The sequence below is a fragment of the Electrona antarctica genome, assembly GCF_951216825.1.
Source record: "Electrona antarctica genome assembly, chromosome: 19".
NCBI lineage: Eukaryota > Metazoa > Chordata > Actinopteri > Myctophiformes > Myctophidae > Electrona > Electrona antarctica.
In genome coordinates, this window is record NC_136800.1 from 5,422,123 (window position 1) to 5,448,284 (window position 26,162).

Consider the following 26,162-nt stretch of genomic DNA (forward strand, 5'->3'; position numbering starts at 1 on the left):
TGTCGCACAACGCACATTATGGGATAAAAAGACTGTCATTAGTTACATTAGTGTAATAGAGCAATGGATCAGCATGAAAGCAACAGGTGCCCCCGGGGAGTCGGGGACTGCGGGACATAATAATAATGATCTATGTTTTTGTTGTTATCAAAACCATATTCAGTTTACGAATACATAAATAATGGCTAATGTAAAACAATTATTTTATTTTATATTTCGAAAGAGGCCAGCTGTACTGCTGTAGAGCTTGATTGCGGAAGGCCAGAGCGCCACCTAGTGGTCTTCTGCTGGCTCCATATTGATAATGATCAGGAAGGTGGAGCAACAGGAAGGCGTTCCGTGTCTTCAGATCGAAACTCATTATCCCCATGATTATCCCACGCGTTTGCTTTAGTTTACATTTACAAGGTAACAGAGGGCCACGACACTTCTCTCTGTGGAATGCGACACTCCTAACTTTGAATCGAATGGGATAAAATTGTCTGAATGTAGTTTGTGAGAGAGAGTGTATTTCCCAATTCCCATTCGTGCGGACAGTTTGTTGTGGGACCGAGTTGGATTGTCTTCTCTTAAATCATTAATATCGGAAGAGTGGACGTTTGAATTCTGACAGAATGTGCAAGGTAAGTGCGACTTGTCCTTCCCATGGCGTTGACCCGTAGCATAAATGTAGTTATCTTCTTGTGAATGATGCTGTTTCTCATATTTCATACACTGTAGTCTACGCTGTTCCATATTGCTCTTGCACAAGAGCAAGATCCATCATCCAACACTTTGATGATTATTTATGTAATATGTACTTATAATGTTTGTTGCATAATTGAAATCTGTTGCATTATCTTGCTGTTAACAACAGCATGTGAGTCTGAGTCACTATAACGCCTATAACGCCCCCAGCATTGTTCTTATATAAGTTTCAGTTCTGGTTTGGCTTTACTGTCCTTTCCTTGCCACCCACTCACCTTTATTTGAGGGGGGGGGGGGGGGGGGGGGGAACTGGTAGCTGCAGGTGTGAGAATATTCTATTCTATGCAATAAGTATGTTTATATTTACATAAAACATGACATTGAATTAACCTTTTCATTTATTTATTTGTACATATTTAGTGTTTGTTAAACATGTGTAGCCTATCTATGCATTCATCCTTTAGGAAATTAAAACTTTCAGTAACATACGTAATATGTGTGCACTGTGCATAGTGAACAAAATGTAATTTAACATTTGTCTTGTGTGTGTGTAACACCGTTTCCTTCTCTCTGTTTACAAAATGAAGAGTTTCTATTCCTCTTCCTTGCAGTCAGGAGACTGTCATCGCCGGTGTTGACGCTCATCCTACTGAGCGTAGGAGGGGTACTGTTCAGAAGTGGACAGGACTTCCCTGGCACAGACCCAACACCCTGCTCCACCACCCACCCACCAGGACCAATGGATGTGTTTGACCGCTCTGTGACTGAGAAGGAACTGGTGTCCCAGTCAAAAGTGATGTGTAGAGAATACATCCACGACAGGCTGATTCAGAACGGGTTAGGCTGGGGCAAAGATGAACTGCACCTTTCAGGCCTTCCTGCCTCGAACGCAGCAGTCGCTGAGTTGTCGGAGGTGCTACTCTGTCTTGGTAAGAGTTTACAAATCCAGGATTGTATTGTTTTGAAGATCGACACAATCAGTCTAGAGGCAAGGGAGGGTCGATATAGAACAAATGGTGTCTGTTCCTGGGTGTCGGTTAAAACTCCAAAAGACAGGCGCGTTGACATTTGAATAACAAAAGAACACAACACTGTTCTTGTTATTCTGGAAATTCTAAAAATGCACTCCTCAAAATGAGTGAATTTTCTCAAACATGAGTGACCTTAATCTTATAAGTTATTGGTTGGGGTGAGGTGGATCTATACTGAATGTTTTACACCTGCCTATGCATGATTTATTTGCCATATAGACATAGTTCTGATAGTTGTCCCTCATATTTGTCCTGGAGGGCTCAGGTAAGATGAAGTTGTCCGTGGCCTGCATTTACTGTTCCTTTTATGTAACCTTTGGGGAGAGTGCAGTGACTAAACATACTTTTTTTAGTCTTTGCAGAGAAGAAAGAAAACAAACACACACACACACACACACACACACACACACACACACACACACACACACACACACACACACACACACACACACACACATAAAACATTACATTTATGACTTGATTTACACACTCAATTTCTATTGACAAAATTGCTGTAGATGTTCCTGGCTCCTATTACTAGTTCCATTTTGAGAAATCTTGACAAGAATGGTTACATTTCATTTACACACTACTTTAGTTTACAAGTGGACTGTGGCAAGTATTCGAGTACTCTGCACAGTGAAATCCTTTCTTCTGTGAACTTACTGTCTGTATCTCATTATTGGGCACAAGCTATCTTCCATGTCGGTGTGTAAAATAAAAGCACAGGATTATGTGAAGGTTCCTAGTCATTACACCTATAGATAGATAGATAGATAGAATACTTTATTGGCAGTTTAAGAAAATTACAGAAAATGACATCATTTTAAAAAAACGCCAAATGGACTTAGACACAAAAAAGCCTTCGCTTGTTTCCATTGTGGTCCACTTTGTAACATGAAACTATACACAAACATACTGTACAAACAAAACAACCATGGAACCTGGGATCTTGTTTAAAGAGGGTTTGACCTAAACAGTTGATTGACCTAATCCAGACAACAGTCTTGTCAAAACTCGACTATTGTAACGCCCTGCAGCATCACTCCCAATCTTCCGCCGTAGTCTGATAACCCACCTGTTCAGACTCCACCATGGCCCATAGCACTTACCCTACCCCCTTAGACAGCACTTTTTAGACTTAGATAGCATTTGATACAGACTTATAGCATGTTATGTAGACAGCACAATAATTGCATTGTATGTAGTCATAGCACTTCATAGTATATATGTACAGCATAGTATATATGTATAGTTTATATGTACAGTGTCATTATATAGATATGTTCTAGCATGTTTCTTGATAAATGCTTTTTATATATGTGATGTATTCCCATGCTTTTTGTTCTTGCTTAATGTAAATCGCTCTGGATTAAGAGCGTCTGCTAAATGCCTAAATTGTAATTGTAGTCTAGGTCAATCAACTGTCTAGGTCCTAGACGGTAGATTTGAGTGTCAAATGTGTGTGTGTGTGTGTGTGTGTGTGTGTGTGTGTGTGTGTGTGTGTGTGTGTGTGTGTGTGTGTGTGTGTGTGTGTGTGTGTGTGTGTGTGTGTGTGTGTGTGTGTGTGTGTGTGTGTGTGTGTGTGTGTGTGTGTGTGTGTGTGTGTGTGTGCGTGTACGTGCGTGCGTGCTTGCGCTACATTGAGTAAGGGTGAAGAATCTACCCGAGTATTGTGTGACCTCCGTTGTAGGAGGAGTACCATAAATCTGTATGCAAAGTTGCTTTGAGTGAATGTAATAATTGAAAACATTGTTTGGGGTAACATACATACCCTGACATGACTTGCCTAGCAAGTCTAAAGCCATCATTTAGGTTTGTCCTTGCTGCATTAACATTTCTTGAATATTCTCCAACTGTTGCCTAGGTGATGAGCTGGAGTCCATGCGGCCGAGTTTGTACAGGAACGTGGCACGACAGCTCAACATTTCTGTCGCTATGGAGAGCATGGTGTCGGATGCCTTCGTTGCCGTGGCAACAGACATCTTCTCCACAGGTATGGCAGCTGTTGTAAACACACACAAACACACAGTGGCGTGCACAGATAGACACTAGGGGGTGCTAGAGCACCCCCTGCCCTTTTGGCAATGTGCCCTTTTTCGAAAATAGCAGACCTACAAGCTCATAGCGCGCCACTCGGTGGCGCGCTATGAGCTTGTAGATCTGCTATTTTTCAATAGCTAAAGCATAACATAATGCTAACACCAAAAGGGGTTCCCGCCCAAAATGGATTAAGGCAACCGGCCGGTTCCACGCGCTGCACAAGGTGCCCTTTTTTAACTTGAGCACCTGCCCCTCTAAATGTCTGTGCACGCCACTGCAAACACACCCAGCCAAGGAACAGAATTATGACAAAGTTTCAGACATGGCCGATCCGTCACACTGATGACTGGTGACGATCGCAGCGTCAGTGATTCTGTTCGCACAGGGTTTGCGTCAGAGTTTCTCCTTCAGACCTATGTGCCGTGGGCTAATAATTATAGGCGAAAACAATATTGGCGTGCCGTGGGGCATGCTTCTTTAAAAAAAGCACTGTGTGGGTGTGATTCAAACAGAGCTGTTGATCTTGTATAAGAGGGAATCCTTAGACGCCTGGTTCTTTGTTCAATGTGTGGCTTATAAATGTAATTTATGGAGCACGTATCAAAACAAAATTACATAGTGCTTTACATAATACTGAAGAAATGAATGACATGGTGCTTAGATGCACCCACTTATAGCTTGACCAGATTGCATCAATTACTTGGCAGTAGTTTTGAGGGTGTTGGATTTAATTATCCAAGTTTGTGGTTGCATAAAGGACTAAAATACAAGCATTCAAATGTCTTGGGTTCATATGATTATAATGACATTATCTTTTGATTTTGATAGTTGATACATTATTTTTCTTAAAACAAAGTATATTATGTGTTGCATATTTATGGTCTTAACATCATCAGCAAATGACTTCTTATTGTGTGATGGCCATAGGCATTTAGCAAACGCTCTTAATCCAGAGCCATTTACAGTAAGCAAGAACAAAACATGGTGATACATCAAATGCATAAAATAGTATTTGATGTATTTTAACACGGCTAGTTATCAAGAATACGCTAAGTGGTGTCGCAATGCGACACCACTTTTTAACCTGGTGGAGCAGCTGCGACGTTTGCTCCATGGCTCAGGCGCGCCTGGCGTATACACTATAGAATGCTATGTCTACATAAAATGCTATCTAAGTTACATAAATTGAGCCTTTGCAACATACGCCTGGCGTAAGAAGGTCGTCGAGGCTAGGGCAAGTGCTACGGGCTAAGATGGAGTCTGAAGAGGTGTGTTTTCAGACTACAGCAGAAGATTGGGAGTGAGTCTGCATTCCATAGTTTTGGAGATAACACAAGATCAGTAAAAAGCATGCTTTATAGGAATGCTTTTTGAAACAAATGGGTTTTTAATAGGGATTTAAAACATGTGAGGGAGTCAGTGAGGCGAATTCATTCTGGAAGCTCATTCCAGAGCTTTGGTGCTCAGATGGCGAAGGCCCGATCACCCTTTGTGACGTAGTTCGAGGTACGGATTTTTAGGAGCCCCTTGCCTACAGACCTCAGGCTGCGAGGAGGGTTGTGAGGGGGAAAGAGCTCCATGATATAGCTAGGGGCAAGACCTCTTTGAGCTTTAAAGGAGATTAAAAGAATTTTAAAATCAACTCTATAGTTGACCGGAAGCCAGTGAAGCGACATCAAGACAGGGGTGATATGATCACGCTTTTTGGTGTTGGTTAAAAGCCTAGCGGCGACATTTTGCACTAATTGCAAACGGGAGAGTGATTTGTGTGTTAAACCTGAGTAAAGAGCGTTACAGTAATCGAGACGGGACATGATAAATGCGTGAATGACCTTTTCTAAATCGGCGCTAGACAGGAAGGACTTGATTTTTGAAATGTTTCTAAGTTGGAAAAAACAGGTTTGAACCACTTTTTTAAGTTGAGCATTCAAATTAAGGTCTGAGTCCATTAGTCCATTGTAATGTACTCCTCATACAGTAGAATAATGAGAAGAGAATTGACTTCATATTACCGGTAGGTCAGGTTGTCTGTCTGATCCTCATTGAAAGAACCAGTTTAGTTTAGTTATCTTGAATATCCAGTTCGGTGCAAATTGCAAGTCCTCTTTTGCAACCGACCGATGAGAGAGTACAATTACAACAAATGAGTTCAACTTAACAAAGACTATCATGCGATGAACATAATAATATTTATTGAAATGAATACAGATGGTATTGATATGAATACTCAGATATTTGTCATGGCAGAGTAAACACTTGGGCGTGGGCCCCATATTGCAGGAGGAGAATCGTATCAGGTTTTTCCCAATTAGAACAGATAGCACAAGTGAGACAGAGATAGTGGAGGGCTCCTTTTTAAACAGTTATGGTCAATGAGCTGAACATATCGGATTGGAGCAGGGCCAAATGAGGCGATTGAGTTGCTAGGTGAGGAATGTTAGGAATCACAGCTTGCTCATGTAATTTTAAAACTCGGGTATCGCAGGAAAAAGCAAGGTCTTATGCACACCTGATCAGCTCAGAGATGGGTGCATAGGCAGGGTTTAATTTGTCGTCAGAATACAGAAAAATTACCTTTCGTTGGCACTTCTTTACAACTTTATTTAGGCAACGTTTCGGTCAATAGACCTTCAGGCATTAGATGCCTGACACCTTGCATGGTTTCCTCTGACGTTGGTGTGAGAATTTGTGTGAAATGTGAAATACATAAAGTGCTTTGGAGAAAGGCGCTATATACTGTTAAAAAAATCACACCCGTGTGAACCGAGTGGTGCAACTCCCCCCCCCCCCCCCCCCCCCCCCCCTCTCTCTCTCATTAGCAGGCAACAGTGCAGCACTATCTCTCTCTCTCTGTTAACACAGACATTGCTGTTCCTTGGAGTGGTTGCACCACTCAAAAATGCAGTCCATTTACTATCTCTAAGCCAACATTACATAGTAGAAGATAAAAAAAACCACTTTCTTTTTGTCTGCTGCAGATACCGTTGTTTGTAAACCAGGGTGATAGTTGAGATAGTGTTGTGATTAGCTCAGAATCCAGACAGGTGCAGAGTGCAGACGTAAAATCTACTTTGATTGAAAGAAAATACTTGCACTGGTTGCTTACCAAAGATCCCAGAACTGTGTGTAGTTTGGAGATATGGCGGTGATTATTTAAAGTCTCAATCACCACCCTTTTTTGCAAAGGAATGTCACGGGCCCTTTTCCAAACACTAGGAAATCTGCTGAGCATGCCGTGTTAACAATGACTACTGTACAGCTCTCATTCAATTGTCTTTGCAATAAGAGAGGCGTGTCTTTATTTGGAGTAGATCTTTGTCATTTACTGTCTGTCTGACACACAGAATGACCTTTGGAATTTCCACACCAACTCCACTAGTGGGCTTTTTGACGTAACCAAGAGCCACATGAATAGCTGTATTCTTTATGAGGTTTTATGATGGACTGGGTGTTCCTAACTTCCTGGTCTGAATGCACATTCCTGTTAATTTAATGCAGAGGGTTAAGTTCACTCTCTGGGTTTTACTAAGAGAACAAGAAATAAAACTTGTCACCATGCCTGGAAAGATCAAAAATAAACGGGACTCGTTTTTTAGAACTTTATAGGGTTCTGGCTCAACTTGTGACTGTTCTGACGTCACAAAGGGGGGTAATTTTTAGAGCAGCCTGGGATTCCTTCTGAAGAATAACAACCACTTGATCTCACGGGACTCAACAGCTACAAAACTGTCTATAAATAGAACTGTATTCATCAGTGCTAGTTTTCCGTCCCGTTCAAATGTGTTGCATTACTGTGCTTAATGATCCATTCTAGTGCCTCTAAGTGCTTTATAATAACATTAAAGGTAGGTAAGTGATTTACTTTGGTTAAATGGCTCTATTTTGATAGTACTCACTACCCATTGATGGTGTTTGTTTTAGTAACGGGAGTATCCATATGTCTCCCGTTACTAAAACAAACAGATTAAACATGTGCAATTAGTATACAAAGGCTGAAAGGCATGCATTGACATTCCAATGGCACCGTGAACCACTCCATACTGGTTAACAAGCTTAAAGCAATTGGTTTTGATAGCACATCAGTGAGTTGGATGCAATCCTACCTGGAGGGGAGAGAACAGATGGTGGAGGTGAATGGAACACTGCAGGTTGAAAAGGCCCTCAGCTCTGAACTCGGTAGAATCTGCACCTGGCTCGCTGATAACAAGCTATCTTTACACCTGGGAAAAACTGAATCCATTCTCTTTGGCTCTAATAGTAATCTCAGCAAGGCAAATGGCTTCTTGGTTAGAGTGGGTGACAATGATATCACACGTAAAGATGAAATTACCTACCTAGGTTCCATCCTGTTCAAATTTGTTGCATTACTGTGCTTAATGATCCATTCTAGTGCCTCTAAGTGCTTTATAATAACATTAGAGGTAGGTAAGTGATTTACTTTGGTTAAATGGCTCTATTTTGATAGTACTCACTACCCATTGATGGTGTTTGTTTTAGTAACGGGAGTATCCATATGTCTCCCGATCTTTTTTTTTTCCCCCGGCATACTAATTGTATTCAATCAGGATAGAGAACTCTGTCAGGATACAGATTAAACATTTGGAAGTGATGACAAAACGAAATGAACAGACAAAATTGCAACTGGAATACAAAAAAAAAATAAAAAAAAATGAAGATGATAAATGCATACTCTCTCCTGATTGGCTGACATTTTGTCACCTACCTGAAAAGGCATTTTCTTTTTATTAAAGCACTGGAGAGACAGCATAGCAATGATTACTATCAGAATAATAGTGCTTTTAACCAAAAAGATGTTTTAACTAAAACATAACGCTTACCCTACCTTTGACTCTGTGGGCAGTCTAGTCGGTTGATGCTTTCCCTCATCGGGTCCTATGTGGATCCACATACAGTAGTGATTCAATATTGTATATTTTACTGTAAGTTAACGATATGATGAGCCCTGGCTTTCAGGCCAGGGCAGGTCTTAAAGGGACACTTCACCCTTTTTGCAAAAAAGATATATGTTAATGACGTTTAGAAGACTGAAATGCATGCCTTTCAAAGGCTGAAAGGCATGCATTTACATTCCAATGGCACCGTGAACCACTCCATACTGGTTAACAGTGAGCTGGATGCAATCCTACCTGGAGGGGAGAGAACAGATGGTGGAGGTGAATGGAACACTGTCCCTCCCCCCCCTCCCAGTGAGCTGTGGCATTCCACAAGGAAGCATACTAGGGCCTTTACTGTTCCTAATATATGTTAACGACATGACTTCAGCTTGTGACTGCAACTTGTTCCTGTTCGCAGATGACTCGGCACTGCTAGTCTCGGACAGGAACAAACTGCAGGTTGAAAAGGCCCTTAGCTCTGAACTCGGTAGAATCTGCACCTGGCTCGCTGATAACAAGCTATCTTTACACCTGGGAAAAACTGAATCAATTCTCTTTGGCTCTAATAGTAATCTCAGCAAGGCAAATGGCTTCTTGGTTAGAGTGGGTGACAATGTTATCACACGTAAAGATGAAATTGCCTACCTAGGTTCCATCCTGGAGGCTAATCTTTCCGGTGATAAAATGGCCACCAACGTAATAAAAAAAAGTCAACCAAAGAACAAGATTCCTGGTCAACAAAAACACCTTGAAGACCTTAACAGGAGCCCTCGTACAAGGTTTCTTTGACTATGCATGCACCTCCTGGTACCACAGCACCTCAAAGGCCCTTAAAACTAGGCTCCAGACTTCCCAAAACAATGGGACAAAATATCTAAAACCACATATTACACACATAAAGACCCCCAGGAAAGTGTTCTAAATCTTCTAAACGTCATTAACATATTTTCTTTTTGCAAAAAGGGTGAAGTTTCCCTTTAATAAGCGACATTCTGTAACGATAGCAGATCTACAAGATCTACAACACGTTGCAACCTGAGTCTGACACATTGTGAGCTTGTAGATTGGCTGTTTTCGGCAAAGATATTTGGTGTGTAGAGGCCGAGGGATAACAGGAGGACCCCTGTCAACTGAAATGTGAACCCAAGTTATCTACATGGGCAATAGTCACACATTTTTAGAAATGTGTTTTTTGGCTAATCAAAAATAGAATGGAACAGAATGCATACTACATATTAAACCATTTAGACCTGACGCTGATTTGAAAAATGCCATTGTTTTGGGGGTTTCTTAAAAAGAAAATACATATTTTGCGCTCTCTCTCTCTCTCTCTCTCTCTCTCTCTCTCTTATATATACTCCCCACAAAAAGTTTGGTAACTTTGGCCGATTATATTTCCCCTTTAAGTAAACCAATTGGTATTGTATTTTATATCATTTTCATCGATGATTAGTCACCTTTACATTACAACAAGGTATAGATTGTAAGGATCGGGCATTCGTGGAATGAGCAACACAGCTAAACGACTGTGGGTAGCGCCCCCCCCAAAAATATGCAAAAATGGCACCCTTGGTTTGAGTTGCTTAGTGGATTGGATGATTGCACTCTCCCACAGTAATAAGGAAAAAACACATATTGGCCATTTTTTGTTTATACACGTTATTCATTTTACACTCGGTGACAGGGAACCTTGTAGTGTGTGGAAGACTCATACTGATCCATATACACAGCCACAGCTTGGCACCTCCTCCTCATGTTGTGGGATGGCATCCCATTCCTCAACCAGGATTTGTCGCAAGTCATCCAACGTGTTTCTGTTGGTCACTCTAGCACAGGGGTGTTCAAAGTGCAGCCTGTGGGACGAGTTTTATACGGCCCAGGGCCGTACCTGAATTGTATTATAAACGTCCCACCCAACAAGTTTTATAACCTGGGCATTTCCGAGAGTACAATTTGTTCCTTGTTCCTTTCTCGTCTGGTTACATTTGGTAATGTGACATATGGCTGAAAAAACGCTGAGTTACATTTTTCGTTCACAGCACACATCTGACAAAAGACCATTGGTATTAAATATTGATGACGATAGTTATATAGAATCATTTAAATGCGATGCAGCAGTGTTCACTAAGTACGTCTGAACCATTCATTCACCTCCAGTGTGCTTCCTCCTACCTCTCATGCTTTTTAATCCCTCCCTCCTTTCTCCTGCCTTATCCCAGACAATCTTGTATCTATTCCTGGTCTTGCTTCTCAGTAGGGAGTTAGGTGTCCCGGCTGCCTCTGTGGCTATAGGGCTACAGTCATCTTGTTTAAGCTTTACCCAGAGTCTCATTAACCTCTACAGGGGATGCCCTGGTTCAGCACTAGCAAGCAAAAATCAGGGCACAGATTTGTCCCAAAGGAGGTTAATGCCATTAGGACCTGTATGTTGCATCATGGACAGTTATCCCTGCTGGCCTGGAAACGCTGCTCCTGGTTTATCAGAACGGAACTCCTCATGAATGTAATCAATGTATACTTAATTTAAAATTGAATTGTCACCTAAAATATCTAAATAAATCACAATTTAAACACTTGAATCTTATTTTAAAAATTAGTGAAAATAAATAAGGAAAAACTTGTGTGTGTGTGTGGTGTGTGGTGTGTGGTGTGTGTGGTGTGTGTGTGTGTGTGTGTGTGTGTGTGTGTGTGGAGAAGAGTCACCTAAAACAAATCTTGTCAAAAGATAAAGCATTTTGATTTTGAAGTATTGTTCAAATTATGACATTCTTCATTGCCCGGGGATAGAAAAATGCAAAAGGCCATGTGAACACATTTGAAACCATGTTGGTACTTGATCGACAGTGGTCGTGTTTTCTTAAAGACATAGCAACCATTGTTTTGCCCTGTTCAGTTTACTATGTTCATGTAATATGGGAAATGCATCTTATCAGCTACAATAATACAAATACCAGCTTGTTGAGTCAAATTGGGTGTTGTCAGCACAAGGTCCATTGACCGGAATACATGCTGTACCTTGAGTATGCAGAAGGAGAAGCCGCCCTCTTCCAGGAATCCACGCGTATCTCTTATCAAATCACAGTCTGAGGTGAAGGTGAAGTTTAAAACAAAAAGCTGAGTAGAGAAACCGTTATTGGAACATGCCATGACCTTGAATTCAAACTCGTACTTGTTTTTAAAGTGATTACAAGTCAGATATGCTTACTTGACCAAACTCAGCCCTGGCATGTTCTGTGAACCTCTCTGTTAAATCTGCTATCAACCAATACTTCATCAGCATCAAGCATTGCTAATCATAGCATAAAATATGTCTAACAGTGACTACTCTTCATGCCAAATCTAGACACGATGAATCACTGATAGAGTCCCTACGTTGGGCATGCCATGCTATTTTCACAATTGTGGGGGAAAATTAGTTTTCATTGTGTGGAAATGTTTGAAAATAGTGCCACGTGGTTAATAATGACACCTGCACCTCTGTTGACACCTGATATAACACACAACCACCCCAACTGATGACGGTTGTTCCCTGTTTGTAGGTATTACATGGGGGAAGATTGTGTCCATGTATGCAGTCGCCGGGGCTCTTGCAGTAGACTGTGTGAGAGAGGGCCAGCCAGCCACAGTGTACATCGTGGTGGATACCCTGGGCCGGTTTGTCCGCACATTCCTGGTGTCCTGGCTGCAGCGACGTGGAGGATGGGTAAGAATAAGATCATAAAAAAACAAAACGATAAACCATCCAGCGTTCGGGGTCATTTGCAGGCAACATTTTGAGGAACTGTATAACTATTTTAAAGAAATATGACCGTTTTAAATTGTACCTGGTTCCTCATGGCAATTCACATTGATTTAAAACATTTGCCAATCTATCCTTGAGTTTGCTTCTGAGGACTGCATGGCCCAGTCTTTTACCCCAGCATTAGAACTCTTTAAAGAATGTATTATCATTGATCATTTTGTATCATCAAAACATATTTGGGCCATATATTGAATAAAATGCAAAATTTGTACACAACAGGAGAGAAGAAAACTCAATTTGTCCTTCTTCCAGTCAGTCACACTCTTTAATCTCATACTCTAGCTAGATGTTTTGTCATCATTTGGAGTAGAGCCTGGTTCAGTTTCATAACCTGTTCCTTTGGGATTATAGAGTTGTACTGTACATAGTTTTGTCCCTCCCTTGCCAACGCTCTTTGGATTGTCCTGTCACCATGGTAACTCCTACAACTCACAGGGAATTTCACCCCTGGGCTGGAATTGCTTGTGAATACTGCCCTCTGCTGTCTAACAGTTAAAACTACACAATGTTCAGAGGCAGCACATATAATACATTAATGTAATCTTCAGATGGCAGGGATGTTCTGGGCTGAAGATCTGTCTAATTTAGATTCAATGTAATCCACGTACACTGTCACTGCATTAGCAAAGAAATGTTTAAATTGTATATATTGTTTTAATACCGGTACTTGACTGCATACCAATAAAATGTGAAATGTCTTTGTACTTTCTTTTCCAGGGAGAGATGACAAAATGTGTGGTGTTTAAAAAGGAGTTTGTCCCACAACCCCACTGGCTGTCCTCCAGGCTGTCCTCTATGTCCTCTAGGCTGTCCTCTACCATGGAGTCCTTCAAGTACTTCCTGACAACAGTGTATGTCTGTGTCATGAAGGAACAATGAACAGATGGACAGACCACACAGGGGACCGCACAGGGACTATTGACAAGATGCTCACATCTCAGGCTCAAAGACAATGGAAAGGGTTGTGATGGGAGTGGCTCGACTGAGGCAACTGGTGAATGTCAACTTGTTGCTGGGTGGCCATCAATGATTGTTCCATCTCATATTGGTGTCAAATATGTCAATATACCAGTGACTACTCTTCATCCAAAGTTTAGCCACAGATGTATAAACATAAGCATATGATTGACTTTTGTTTTTATTGGAGGTTTCTCTGTCACAGCAATGAAGTAGCACTCTAACTGCTTAGATACATGCTGTAAACAACTCCAGTGTTATAATTGTAATGCACTATGGCATTTAGCTTTCCAGTGGTTAAGAGTCTTCTGATAAAAAGCAGACTGATGGCGATCAGTTTGATTCTCAAGTCTCCAAACAATTTCAAGTAGAGCTAAATGCCATATTTGAGTAATCTAATAGTGTGGTGACTGTGGTCACTCCAACTGCTGAGCCCTGTGTTAACCATCCCAAAAAGGGTTAAGTATGTCACGTCTTATCACTTTATAATAAGGGTTTATCTCGGTTGCATAGGCGGAGGAATTTCAACTGCCATACATCGATATGTTTCTGTGTCAACCTTCTACATAATGGGTCATGTTTGAGGTACATGGTTGAGATCTACTGTAAATATAGCTTCTCATTCCAAACATGAATCAAAATATTGGAAGATAGCCCAACTTTAACCCATTTTGGGCGGGAACCCCTTTTGGTGTTTTAACTAAGCATTATGTTATACTTTAGCTATTGAAAAATAGCAGATCTACAAGCTCATAGCGTGCCACAGAGTGGCTCGCTACGAGCTTGTAGGTCTATTTTTGAAAAATCTTTTTTTTTGTTTTGTTTTTACGTCGGGCCTAAATGGGTTAAGAAATATGTACATTTGGGTGCATCTCACTGCACGCTTGGTTTGTGGCCATTGCCCCAGTGTTGGTCAAACGCTGCCATTCAGAGATTTTGCCGGGTGAACGACTGTCGAACATTTCATGATGTTGCATATTTAAAGCTGTAAATAGGTTATTTATTATTTTAGTAATCAGAACCATTGTAGCCTACAGACAGAGCCACTACTCTGGGTCAAAACACCATGATTGAATGTATTTGCCTGTTGGTTGGCATTTTCAGTGTTAAATTATTATATGTGAACCACTCTTTTTAATCCCCCAAATAAACTTAACCGAATTCATCACAACAGTTGAGTTCACCAAACGATGGTTTATTCCTTTATTCCACTGACCTGATTAAATATATCCACAACCTCTGTACTGTAATATTATAAAGGCATTTTACTAAGGGGGGGGGGGGGGGGAGTTTATCTGATACAGACAGCTGTAATTCATATAATTTGAGATGACAAGTTGAGGACACTATTGAAGCACAGCATAGTAACAGCTGACGCAGATAATCAAGTACCGTTTGCCATGGCCTTGAAACATACAATCGGCAATGCATTGACTCACTCCACAGGTAGAACAGTAAGCATTCCATCTCACAATGCATAAGTGTGTTTCATTAGTGCTTTATAAACTTTAAATCTAAAGGACTAAACACAACCACATCCTGGGCATGTCTGAAATACATGTAAAAGCATGATTCATTCAGAAGATTGACGTAACGATCGAATGCTGTCCAGTTAAGTATGCAGCATTTGTTTTTCCCATAACTCAATAAAATGTGTGTAGAATGCATTGCCTAAACAATTACTGTGCACTGTATTTTTGAAGGTTGTCAAGCCGTTTGTTTTTCTTTGGATTTATTTTATTGTCTGTTTTTATTTCTTGCATTCACATTTATGTTTGATTTGTTTCATTGTTCATGTTTCATTTTTTGAAATAAAAAACAGTTAAAAAAATAACAATTACTGTGCACTTTATTTCTGTTTGCCAAGTGAAATGACTTCATAGTGTAGTGTTAACAACATGATCAGACTACAGATACTGATTTTTCGCAGTATGGTATTAAAGCAAAGATATCTGCACGTATCCATGGACTGACTGATGAGTCACGGTGCTCGTTGGTATGTGATGTGCAAATGCTGCATCAGCGGCTGTGTCTCTGTTGCCATGGAAACAGTCTGCTCCAGCTTCCCGTCTGGTCTTAGTTGGAACACTCTGGTGACCTGAGAGAAGGGGAAGAGAAGAGCAGGTGTCCATGACAACATTAGCATACTTGCTGAATGCAAAATATAACGCTAGCTTGTATGACAGTTGAGTGCATGATTAAAGGACCATTTCACCACTTTTCAATCTATCTTCATGTACAGGTAATTGGTCCTTGCTAATAATCATGAAAACATAGCACCTTTTTTTCTACTCGGTCTGTGTCTCATAGGAGGGCTGTGGGCAGTTCAGAAACCCATTCACTAGTGACATCATCGATGGGGAAATCCAAGCTAATAGAAACTGCACGCTTTATTGCTGAAAAGTTGCAATGCGAAAATGGAATAAAATCTTGTTTAAAAGGGGAAAAAAAGCCTAACGATTTCACTGGTGGATGAGTTTCTGAACTGCCCACAGCCCTCCTAAGAGAGAGTAGAAAAACGTGTGGTATTTTATCATGAACATTAGTGAGGACCAATTATATGAAGATAGGTTGAAAAGTGGCAGACATTCGTACCCCATGCCATGATGAAACATTGAGGTTAGTATAGACAACACACTATATTTGGGCGTATCTGCATTTGGAACTTCTTAGATGGTTATGGTGGATGAGTCATAGTGAAATTAACGTGACAAGGTCCGCCGGGAGCCGGCTGACCCTTAAGCCAATTAATGAATGTGAAGGCAGCAGGTATGTTTATAAATGACTTTGTTGACAAAATGTGAACATGATAATCATTTACACTGATGCGGTACACAAACATAATAGATTAAATTGCAGATAACTCAGTTGGATCACAGAAACATTACATAGTCTGACCTCCTTTACATGTGGTTCCTTGGCAAAAGATGGTCTAGCCAGAGCCTGAGACTGGAGGTTCACTTGCTGTCCTGTGATCTCCCCTTCCTCGATCTCCACCAGGCCTGTACCACAAGAGAGACTGGCACTCAAAAGTGTGTGTGTGTTGTGTGAACCATTTCCCCCACTTTAGTTATTTCCCTCCATCGGTCCTTGTCAAACTGCCACTGTTGGCCTGGGGAGGGTGTCCCGTTTCGGTCCTTGGACCCATGCTACCCTCTAGTGTAGACTACTACGTGCCTCTTCCGATACACATGGGAGTCACCAAGTTTCACCCGACAGCAAGGAGGTTCACTGGGAGCATGTGTAATGCATACTACAGTTATGTCTGCCAGATCCCCTCTCCACTGAACCTTTGCTCGTTTCCCACCAGCAATCACGGCCAAGAGACTTTTGCATATTGACTGAATGAATGAAATCACTGGTATACAGTTTAGTGTAGCAGAGCCTTTCCAGTGAGTGTGCCAACATGCAAAATGGACTCTGTGGTCCATGCATAAATGTACTCCCATGTTTCCAGAAGGTGGCATAGCCGTTTCCTGTTCAGTTTCCCATAGCTTCATTTGACTGGCTCGGCAGCAGATTGTGCTTCCCGCGGGGGAAGCACAGCAGCATACAGAATAAGTACTGTAAGGTACAAGTAGCGACACAATACTTATGAGTCATAAAGAAGAAATATTAATTTAAAAGAAACACACCACCCGAGGCCCCGGAACAGGGCAGCTAGCTGTTCGGCGCACACCCTCAGCACCTGGAGGGTTGTCGTTATCAGGGCCCACTGCCTTCCTCACATTAGAGTCCGGGTGAGCTGGTGGTGAGGATCAGGGATGGAGGCTTGTGAAGAATGGTCATGATTCCATTGCAATTAAGAGACTCATGTCCATACATACAGGAATTCAGTCTAAGTTGGAGGTCTTCATCCCATCTTCTTTGATCAAACGAAGCTTTGGAAAAAAAAGGAAACGGACATGCCACCTTCTGGAAACGAAGTACTACCATTTACTCTGTTTCAGCTGAATGGAACACATCCTTACATATATCACTGACAACTTTGACAAGTGGCAACACCTGCGTTTACCTGCATGTCAAAATGGCTGCTGTGAAAAAGGTTGGACAAGATGGAGCCATGGCTCAGTGGACTTGAACGCCAGTCTCTGCAGTGTTGGGGGGGGGGATTGTTTTACCTTTATGCCAGTCGGATATCCATTTTTAAACCTTATTTTATAAAGAAAATTACCTACAGTAACTAAAAACCTGTGTATATAAATACGTGTGTGTGTGTGTGTGTGTGTGTGTGTGTGTGTGTGTATACCAGAGTTCTGTGCAATGATGAATGCCACTCTGTTGGTGCCTGGCTGCAGTCTGATGAAGCCGCACTCCTTGTGCATGGGCTTTTTGGTATCGGCATCGCAAGCGTTAAACCTGCCAACCCATATGAAGCAGAAGTTAACCAAGGACTGAAAGGGTTTAGCAGCAGTACTGACGGGATAACTACTCCTCCCTTCAAATCAAACTCACATAAAGTTGATGACAGGCTGGCCGACCTGACTGAAGCATAGGGCTTCTGTGTAGCGGAAATGAGGAATGTTGGAAAAGGAGCCCTCTCCGGGTTCATCTGACTGCCATTTACCCAGCAGCCAGTCAAGAGACTGGAGGGCAGGGTTCAGCTCGGCTGAGGAGGACAACACAAAATTATTATAGATATATACGTGTGTGTGTGTGTGTGTGTTGCTTCGAACTGACCTGCAAGCTTTAGCCTACAAACTGTCAATTCAGAATAAACAATTTGTTAGAGCCTAACAAATGGCTTATTCTGAATTCTGAAGACAGTTTGTAAATCCTACTATATCTGAAATGGTCTACTTACATATAAGGTATATAAATGTCATGTAGTTCACACTCCCAGGTGGTCCCCAGCTGGAGAGTTGGTAACCAAATGGACCCTTATTAGATATGTAACCCTGTCCCAGTCAAATTAATAATTCGACCGGTCGAGATAAATAATTTCTTACCATGGCCACTCTTGAGAACTCTTGATTCAACTCTTGAGTGTAAAATTAAACCAAGTGGAGCCTTATGGGTACATTTGGATTAATTTTACACTCAAGAGTTGTTAAACATCTGCATTACTTAATTTACAAGAAGTATACACAATTAGAGAATGTACTCAATGTAGAAGGATTGTTATTTATTTTGATCAACGTTTGCCTGTTAACTCTCCTAATGGTACCAACATCAAGCAATATAGCTACAGCATACATATGAAAAGGTTTGAAAATCACTGATTTAGATCATGACTGCACATCAGGCACTGAGGCACTTCAGGTTGAAATCAGGTCGTCATACTCATCACCGACAATAAGTACCCGCTGGGGCTGGCTATAATAAAGTACAGTTCCGTTCCAATTTGAAATAAAAACATTTACCTGTCTGATGAAACGGGCAGGACATTGATGAATGATTCTTAATTTACCACAGGATCAATCACGATTTTTAACACCGTTGTAGTAAGTCTACAGAGAGCAAGATCAAGTAGCGGTGAATTAAGGACAACTTAAAACGTACACAATTCTGCGACACTTTTATACCATCCCACTTTGTACTAAGGGATCATGGGAAATGTAGTATCCTAGGGGTTTGTAGTCGTACCCCATTTATTTGATTGAAGGTGTTCTATAATCTATTGTCACGACTCACAACAACATGCACGCATATAGGGTTAAACGATATATATATATATATATATATATATATATATGGCTGTGTGTGTGTGTGTGTGTGTGTGTGTGTGTGTGTGTGTGTTAAATTTTGTTTAAATTGACTGCATACTGTGTGTGTGTGTGTGTGTGTGTGTGTGTGTGTTAAATCTTTTTGTAGGAAGTTGTTTTTGTTTGCACTTTATTGTGATTCCAAGGAATGAGCAGCCTTTCAGCTGTCCTATTCAAAGTTATGCTATTATTCAGTGCACAGTCGCGCGCGCACACACACACACACACACACACACACACACACACACACACACACACACACACACACAGACACACACACACACACACACACACACACACACACACACACACACACACACACACACACACACACACACACACACACACACACAGTGTATGCAGTCAATTTAAACATCTACTAATGGACAAACTTGGACACATCATCATTAATACGTTTAACGCTAAAGTGAACGTGCCATATTAAAACTGAATACTGTGTGTGCTCACTGCTCACATGCATGGTGCACGAGTATGCAAGGATGTGTGTGTGTGTGTGTGTGCGTATGTGTGTGTGTGTGTGAGAGAGAGAGAGAGAGAGAGAGAGTATAACTATGCATTGGGGACAGAGTAGTCAGGGACAGAGGGCCTGAGGATTGAAACAGTGAAGCCATGAGAACAGTTTGGGAAAATAATGCACACTTTATTGACAATAGTTTTGACATTCTGTGTATAGTGGAGAATATAATGCTCTGTAGACTATATTTTTAAATTACTAACGAGGAAAGCCATGTTGGCTACATGTCATAAATGTTATGTTATGATATGTATTATTTATTAATGGAAAATACTCCGACCTTGCACTTGTAAGTCAGTCTGGATAACAGCGGCTGCTAAATGCCTAAATTGTAATTGTATTTTTGAATCCAGTAATATCATGTCATGGTGTGAACCTGAACCTCTCATACTGTAAGTACAGTTGACCTTTTGTAGAACACAGCATATTTTCTTTCCCTTAATGAATGACAATAAAAGGGATCATGGAATGAGAGTCCTTTCCTCTATGCTTTACTCTTTGTGCAGTTCTTGAGAGCATCTGCCATGGCTGCCAGTGCCATGTCAGCATTTGTCGTCTTGCAGTTGTACCCCATCAATCCAATTCGTATCACCTTATGAAAACATAATACAACACTCATTAGAATTATGTGGACATCTAGTTAACTAACACAAATAATTCCAACTGAGTGATGTGACCTTGATTGAGCTAGTTGTAAAAGTCAGCAGTATCCATACTTCTTTGAAGGAATATCTGAAGATTCGGTTGGGCTATTCAGCTTACAGCTGGCAGTGTGGCAGATTGATATACCTGTATATATAAAACCAAGGTTCTCACCATGCCCATAGAGGGGCCCAGGCCCCCAGTGAACTCCATATTATGGTGCTTCATGACATAGGCCAGTATTTCCCTCCAGTTATAGCCTTCAGGGATGGAGATGGTGGTGACGGAGGGCAGCCGCAAGTCCTAGGAGTTGGAAATGACCTGCTGGTGATTTCTTGATATAGGGAGAACACCACAATAGCCTTGTTCTGGTGCAGAGCAACACAAACAGTGTTGCCTGACAGATCAGATATAGACTATAGAGGAACTCTAAGCACTATATGCAATGTCCTGTATTGGTGTGTTTCTGAGCCTCACCCTGTCTTGAATGAAGAGTTTGAGACCCAGGTCCTCCAGTCCCTTGTAGAGGTGGGCAGCCACCTCCTTGTGTTGCCTCCAAGACTCTTCCAGTCCCTAGAGGGGTACAGAGACCACATCAATACCTGTGCCACCATAATGACCATGAGCACGACATGAGGCGGCCCGAGCAAACAGGGAAACAAGGAAAAACCCAATGAAATTGATGTCCACTAAAGTAAAGGAACAGGGAGGAGACCAAATTATGTGAATTAATAGAAACATGACTTATATGATTTATGCTAGCCAGCAAGGCTAGATATCAAAGCTTGATCTATTTCGGTTATCATTTTTGCTAGCCTTCTTGTCACTAGTCGATAACCACAACAACAACATGCATGCGTAAATACAGGGACAACTTTGTCATAGTTGTCATTGACCATATAATGATCAGTTGCTCAATATGACCTTGGTCTTCTTTCTTTTTGAAGGAGAAATGGGACTCATGTGGGGGCAGAGGTATTAGGTTGAACGTGAGACCAGACAAAAACATGAATAGGTCACTCAAATCTGAATATTTGGATTTGTCTGAAGATAGAAGTGATAGTGAGAGAAGACACTCCAGGCTTATTGGCCCACGTAACTCTTCTGTTTATGCTCTGCTGCTGCTGCTGACATGTCATGTAGGCCTGCTGTGGCTCATATCTGCCATAATATATGCAGTATGTGTAAAATATGTAAGGTAATCTGACATCAGAATAACCAGCATGCCTTGCCGTGGCAGCGGTGGCCGAACGGTTTGCGGAGCGGTCTTGATACCGGAAGGTTGCCAGTTCGTATCCCCAGACCGGCACGTTAAAATTACCACCGCTGAAGTGCCCTTGAGCAAGGCATTGAACCACTACCATGAAATGTTCTATGAGCAGGGCCTGGCTGTAAACAAGTATCTGATGCTTAGTCCAGTTACCCTGGGTAAATATAGTAACTTTGCTTTACTTTGCCTCATGGAGGAAAAGTCAATCATTGTCAAAATAGTAACAGGGAACCGTTACCTTTTCTGCAAGAATGGCCAGGCTCTCTCTTAGCGCAAAGAATCCAGACACAGGGCCTGTATGATGATATCTAACAAACAGGACACACACACACAACCTGTCACTTCACCTGTGCATTCAATCATCTTTACAAATGCACAATATATGAATACTTTTTTTTTCATTCTTGTTAAATGACTTATTTTGCAAGAACCAATTTGTAGTAGAATTTTGCAATCGTTGCTGTCGGGAGGAAACCACCTAACTCAATTTTTTAGGTTTTTGATTGGTTTGCATGAATCAGTGCTATTGCACATGTCTGTGTTTTTTTTTTTAAAACAATAATGAACCAATGAAAGGTAGTAAAAAGTTATTTGGACAAAACCTCTTAATTGGACCACATCCACCACATCTCCTCCTGCTAGTAATTGACAATATATAAAGTCACAACACCAACTTTGATGAGGCAATATTGCTTTGTTTTCAAAATGATAAGGTTTTCTTCATTTCCTGAAAAATGTATATTTTATAATTTCTTTTCATTTTCTGAAAAATGAACATTTTGGAGTTAGGTGGTTTCTTCCCGACCGCAGAGCTATATTGTGTATAGGTTATGATGGCTTAGATCAGTGGTTCTCAACGTCAGGACCTTGAGGAGGACCCGCATGTGTCTGTAAGTTTGCGATTGTACGAAATGGAACCAAATGGACTCTGAAGATTCAGTAGATTTGGGGAGTCTTTTCTGATTTGACTGTTACAGGAGAGAGAGACAGGAAACACAGTAGGGGAGTGACATGCAGCAAGTTAGAGCCCATGTGGTATCGATCCTAACTGCTTAGCCCAGAGAAGAAATAAAATGCACGTATCAAGAGGGGATCTGTAGTAACTAAGTAGCCTAATGCATGTCAAACTGGAGGTCGCTGAAATTGAAAAGGTTAAGAATCTCTGTCCAGTCTGTGTTCAGTGGACTTACAGTCTGGCTGGTTGTCCGTCATTACCCCAGTAGTTTGACAGGTGAGTCATGTCAAAGAGGTAGGATACTGGTTTTACTTTCCTGTTAAACATCTTCTGGCTGTGGAAGGTCATAATATACAGAAAGAGATAAAGGAATGTTTGCTTCAGGTTTCATTTCTTCCCCCTCTCACATCATTGATTTTTTTGAAATATAATAACATATATGCAAGGTCGCACACAAGTGTGTACACACACTCACACACCATGCTCTTTCATTGAAGGAGATGGGCGCTGTGCCAGGGGGTGCATTCAGAGCCTTCTGGGAACCAGTGTACAGGATGTCAATTTCTGTGAAAACGCTTAGAACAGATTAGATCTCGAACACACATGCACGCACGCACACACACACACACACACACACACACACACACACATACACACACACGCACGCACGCACACGCACAAATTAATCATTTGACTGCCCCTTACTTTGCCTGTCCATGAAGATAGGTGCTGCCCCCAGTGATGCAACTGTGTCAACCAGGAAGAGGCAATTGTGTCTGGAGCAGAGAGCCAGAGAATTAGAGAGTTATATCATGAAGACATCAGCATGTCATACTTGACAAACGTACACGTGGCTCACTTCAGGCATATGTCTCCAATGCCATCTACTGGGTGGCAGAGGCCGGCAGACGACTCTCCATGTGTGAGGAAAAACAGAACAGGCTTGTGTTTAGCCATGGCCTATACAGATGGACGAGAGAGATGGCATTAGACATACATTATATATGCAAAAGAAAAAAAAGAATTTCAGGCATCAATTAACCGCTTAAGCCTTATTTTATATACTTGAAAATGGATGACTTTCACAAGCATCTTGGTGTGAGCTTGTACACCCGCCATTTTTGAAAGATTTTGACTTTATTATTATTATTATTAGGCCTATAGGCTAATAATACAAATAATTGTTATTATTATTTCAATATTATTATTATTAGCCTTTAGCCTATGACGTTTGAAAATGTAGAATATCTTAAATATTATCAATAAGTATCAAGTATGGTAAAAGTAGATTGAGGCTTATATTTAAAAAGCTTTGAGGGTATAGATACAGGGTTTCCATTTCAGTATAGCAGACATAATAGGCCTATACCTGTTCAATTTCCTGAAGGGTGAAACATCCACCAGGTGATTTGACCATTCGAGTTACATTAGCACCTAAAAAGAAATCATAATAAAATAAAAATGTAATATCGTACAGGAGGACCACAGCCAATGACAATGTAATGGAAAGTATCATTTGGACACAGTCTTCTTTGGAGAGCCAAGGAGCGCGTGCGTAAATACGCACCCATTCTTTCCGCGATCTCTGCCACGCGCTCTCCCCAGATGCCGTTGACGGCCACGAGCACGCTCTCTCCGGGCTCCACGGTGTTGAACACCGCGCACTCCATAGCAGCGTGTCCGGAACCGCTCATTGATATCGTCATGTTGTTCTCCGTCTGAAAGGCGTACTGGATGCCCTTTTTAATGTCGTTCATTATCTAGGAAGCACATATAGCAAATTGAGTACATACATTTTGGGCAGTGTATCAATTCACTATTTCACTATGATGACGCAGACTAAAGGTGTTGAAAAAGTCTTCAATCATATCAGTTGATCCTCGCTCAACAGCACCGCAAAGAAACAACCATGCGTAAAAAGCCAAGGCCATCTCTCTGCATTGACTTATAAGATGCCAGTCAACTTCCCCAACAGAAGAGCCATGCTAACATTATTTACCTCATACATTTCTGGGTGTAGGTGGCCGATTATTGGCCTTCCACCTGCGGCTTGGATTCGTGGCGGTACGTTCGAAGGTCCAGGTCCAAAAAGGTAGCGGTACGGTGCTTCCAGCGGCCGGAGCATGCAGGCCGGCGGCGGGACCGGCAAGGAGGACATGGAGCGGTCTAGGCGCTGCAGCAGAGGCGCACTCTTGGAGGCCAGCGAACCTTCCAGGGTCGTCGCCTGTTGCGCGAGCAGTGCGCCCCTACTAAACAAAGCCCGCTGCATCATGGCTGGGGTCCTCTCCTCGCTCCTGCGAATCCGTTGAGTGATGAGATCGGAGCAGAAGAGGGGATTGAATTTGACTGAGTTTTTGAGAGGAGATTTTAAGACAAACAGGTCTTTGACCTCTTGGCCATGGGGCGTTGAAGGCTACGTCACTCATTTAACTAGTAAAGGCTGTGTAATATGAGGCCCGTCAGGATATTTTGTCACAAGCAATGTGTTTTAATCCTAAACTAAAATAGAAGGAGAAAAAAAAGAAGAAGAAGGAAAAAAAAAACTTTTGGGACTAATAGTTCTATCATGATCATATGGTGAGGGCAGGTGTATACGGGATTGAGTGTAGCAACATTGGACACATTTCTTGCCTCAACCCATTTATTAATGAATGCTGTTATTCTTCAATAATGGATGCTATACTCTTCATTGACTTGTCTGTACCGATAATTAAAAACACACTGGCATGCATATGTCACACTCACACCCCTTAAGTGACTTTTACTTTTACAACTCAGAACCAGTTCTGGTTAGTTTGGGGTTGTAGTCTAGTGAGAGACATGGGACATGGTTTGTTAATTTTTTCCCACCCCATGAGCCAGTGCAATTCAGGATATCAAAGAGGAGTCTTCCCTCTCCGAGAGAGCAGATTGGCTGAGAGGACATGCAGGCAAACAGACGTGCACAAACACACACACAGTCACACACACGTCTCTCTAAGCACAATGGCTCTCTCTCTTTTTACACGATAGAACAGAATACCTTTGACATTTTCTTAATGTTTTATTGATCCAGGGAATGTGCCAGTTAATGACCGATAGGCCTAGTGCGTTGACCATCAAGCCAAAATTGCCAAATCAAACATTCTGCAGTTCGATTCCAACTATGCAGAGAGGGGAAAGGACATGCACCATACACATGGTATTGCATGTCCTTTCCCCTCTCTGCATCAGTTTCCTGTCTCTCTCAATGTCCTATCTAAATAAGACATGTTGTTTTTCCTCCTAGTCAGGTGGTCAGTATACACCTAAGGCCCCTCTTAGTTCTACAAAGCTGTTTGACCTAGATTAGAAATATTGTTCCTCAAAACACTACTCCTTCCCTGCATGCAGAATGTGGATAAATGAATGTAAAACATTCTGAATGATACTTATTTGGATTCATTTATATTGAATTAAATTTGATTTGATTCTGTTTATTTCAATTAAATCTAAATATCTATTGATTGGCAGTGGAAAGTTATTTACAATATTTAGCCATGATGGCATGTTTTCAAGTATGACTGTGTCACTCCTCGAAAAGTGTGACTCAGCTGAAAATATATAGGTTAAACTCAGTGGGCTACATTGTCATACAACCAAGTATGAATTAGGATGAATG

At 41.4% G+C, this 26,162-nt stretch overlaps 3 protein-coding genes across 4 annotated transcripts; 1 reads left to right on the forward strand and 2 right to left on the reverse strand.

The window, feature by feature from the left end:
* The first annotated feature begins 324 nt into the window (after positions 1-324).
* Positions 325-15,104, forward strand: LOC306942986 (bcl-2-related ovarian killer protein homolog A-like). Of its 2 annotated transcripts, none has more exons than XM_079529191.1 (5): positions 325-623; positions 1,275-1,616; positions 3,586-3,714; positions 12,196-12,359; positions 13,176-15,104. In XM_079529191.1, the coding sequence occupies exons 2-5, from the start codon at positions 1,427-1,429 to the stop codon at positions 13,335-13,337; spliced, it is 645 nt and encodes a 214-aa protein (XP_079385317.1). In that variant the 5' UTR covers positions 325-623; positions 1,275-1,426; the 3' UTR covers positions 13,338-15,104. The 2 variants fall into 2 exon arrangements, with proteins under 2 accessions (XP_079385317.1, XP_079385316.1); XM_079529190.1 differs by having other exon boundaries at positions 1,299-1,616; positions 13,176-14,662.
* A 142-nt stretch (positions 15,105-15,246) lies between these two features.
* On the reverse strand, positions 15,247-18,948 carry thap4 (THAP domain containing 4). The gene is made up of 5 exons (XM_079529192.1): positions 18,779-18,948; positions 17,871-18,024; positions 17,665-17,774; positions 16,314-16,417; positions 15,247-15,513 (listed from the first exon to the last, which is right to left on the reverse strand). Exons 1-5 carry the CDS (start codon positions 18,801-18,803, stop codon positions 15,397-15,399), a joined length of 510 nt encoding a protein of 169 aa, XP_079385318.1. The 5' UTR covers positions 18,804-18,948; the 3' UTR covers positions 15,247-15,396.
* A 1,183-nt stretch (positions 18,949-20,131) lies between these two features.
* Positions 20,132-24,794, reverse strand: agxtb (alanine--glyoxylate and serine--pyruvate aminotransferase b; the record flags this gene model as incomplete). Its single annotated transcript, XM_079529535.1, has 11 exons — positions 20,132-20,247; positions 20,472-20,600; positions 20,775-20,870; positions 21,806-21,875; positions 22,758-22,856; positions 23,002-23,086; positions 23,228-23,298; positions 23,382-23,482; positions 23,892-23,956; positions 24,090-24,282; positions 24,522-24,794. 11 exons carry the CDS (start codon positions 24,792-24,794, stop codon positions 20,140-20,142), a joined length of 1,290 nt encoding a protein of 429 aa, XP_079385661.1. The 3' UTR covers positions 20,132-20,139.
* Between the last annotated feature and the right edge of the window lie 1,368 nt (positions 24,795-26,162).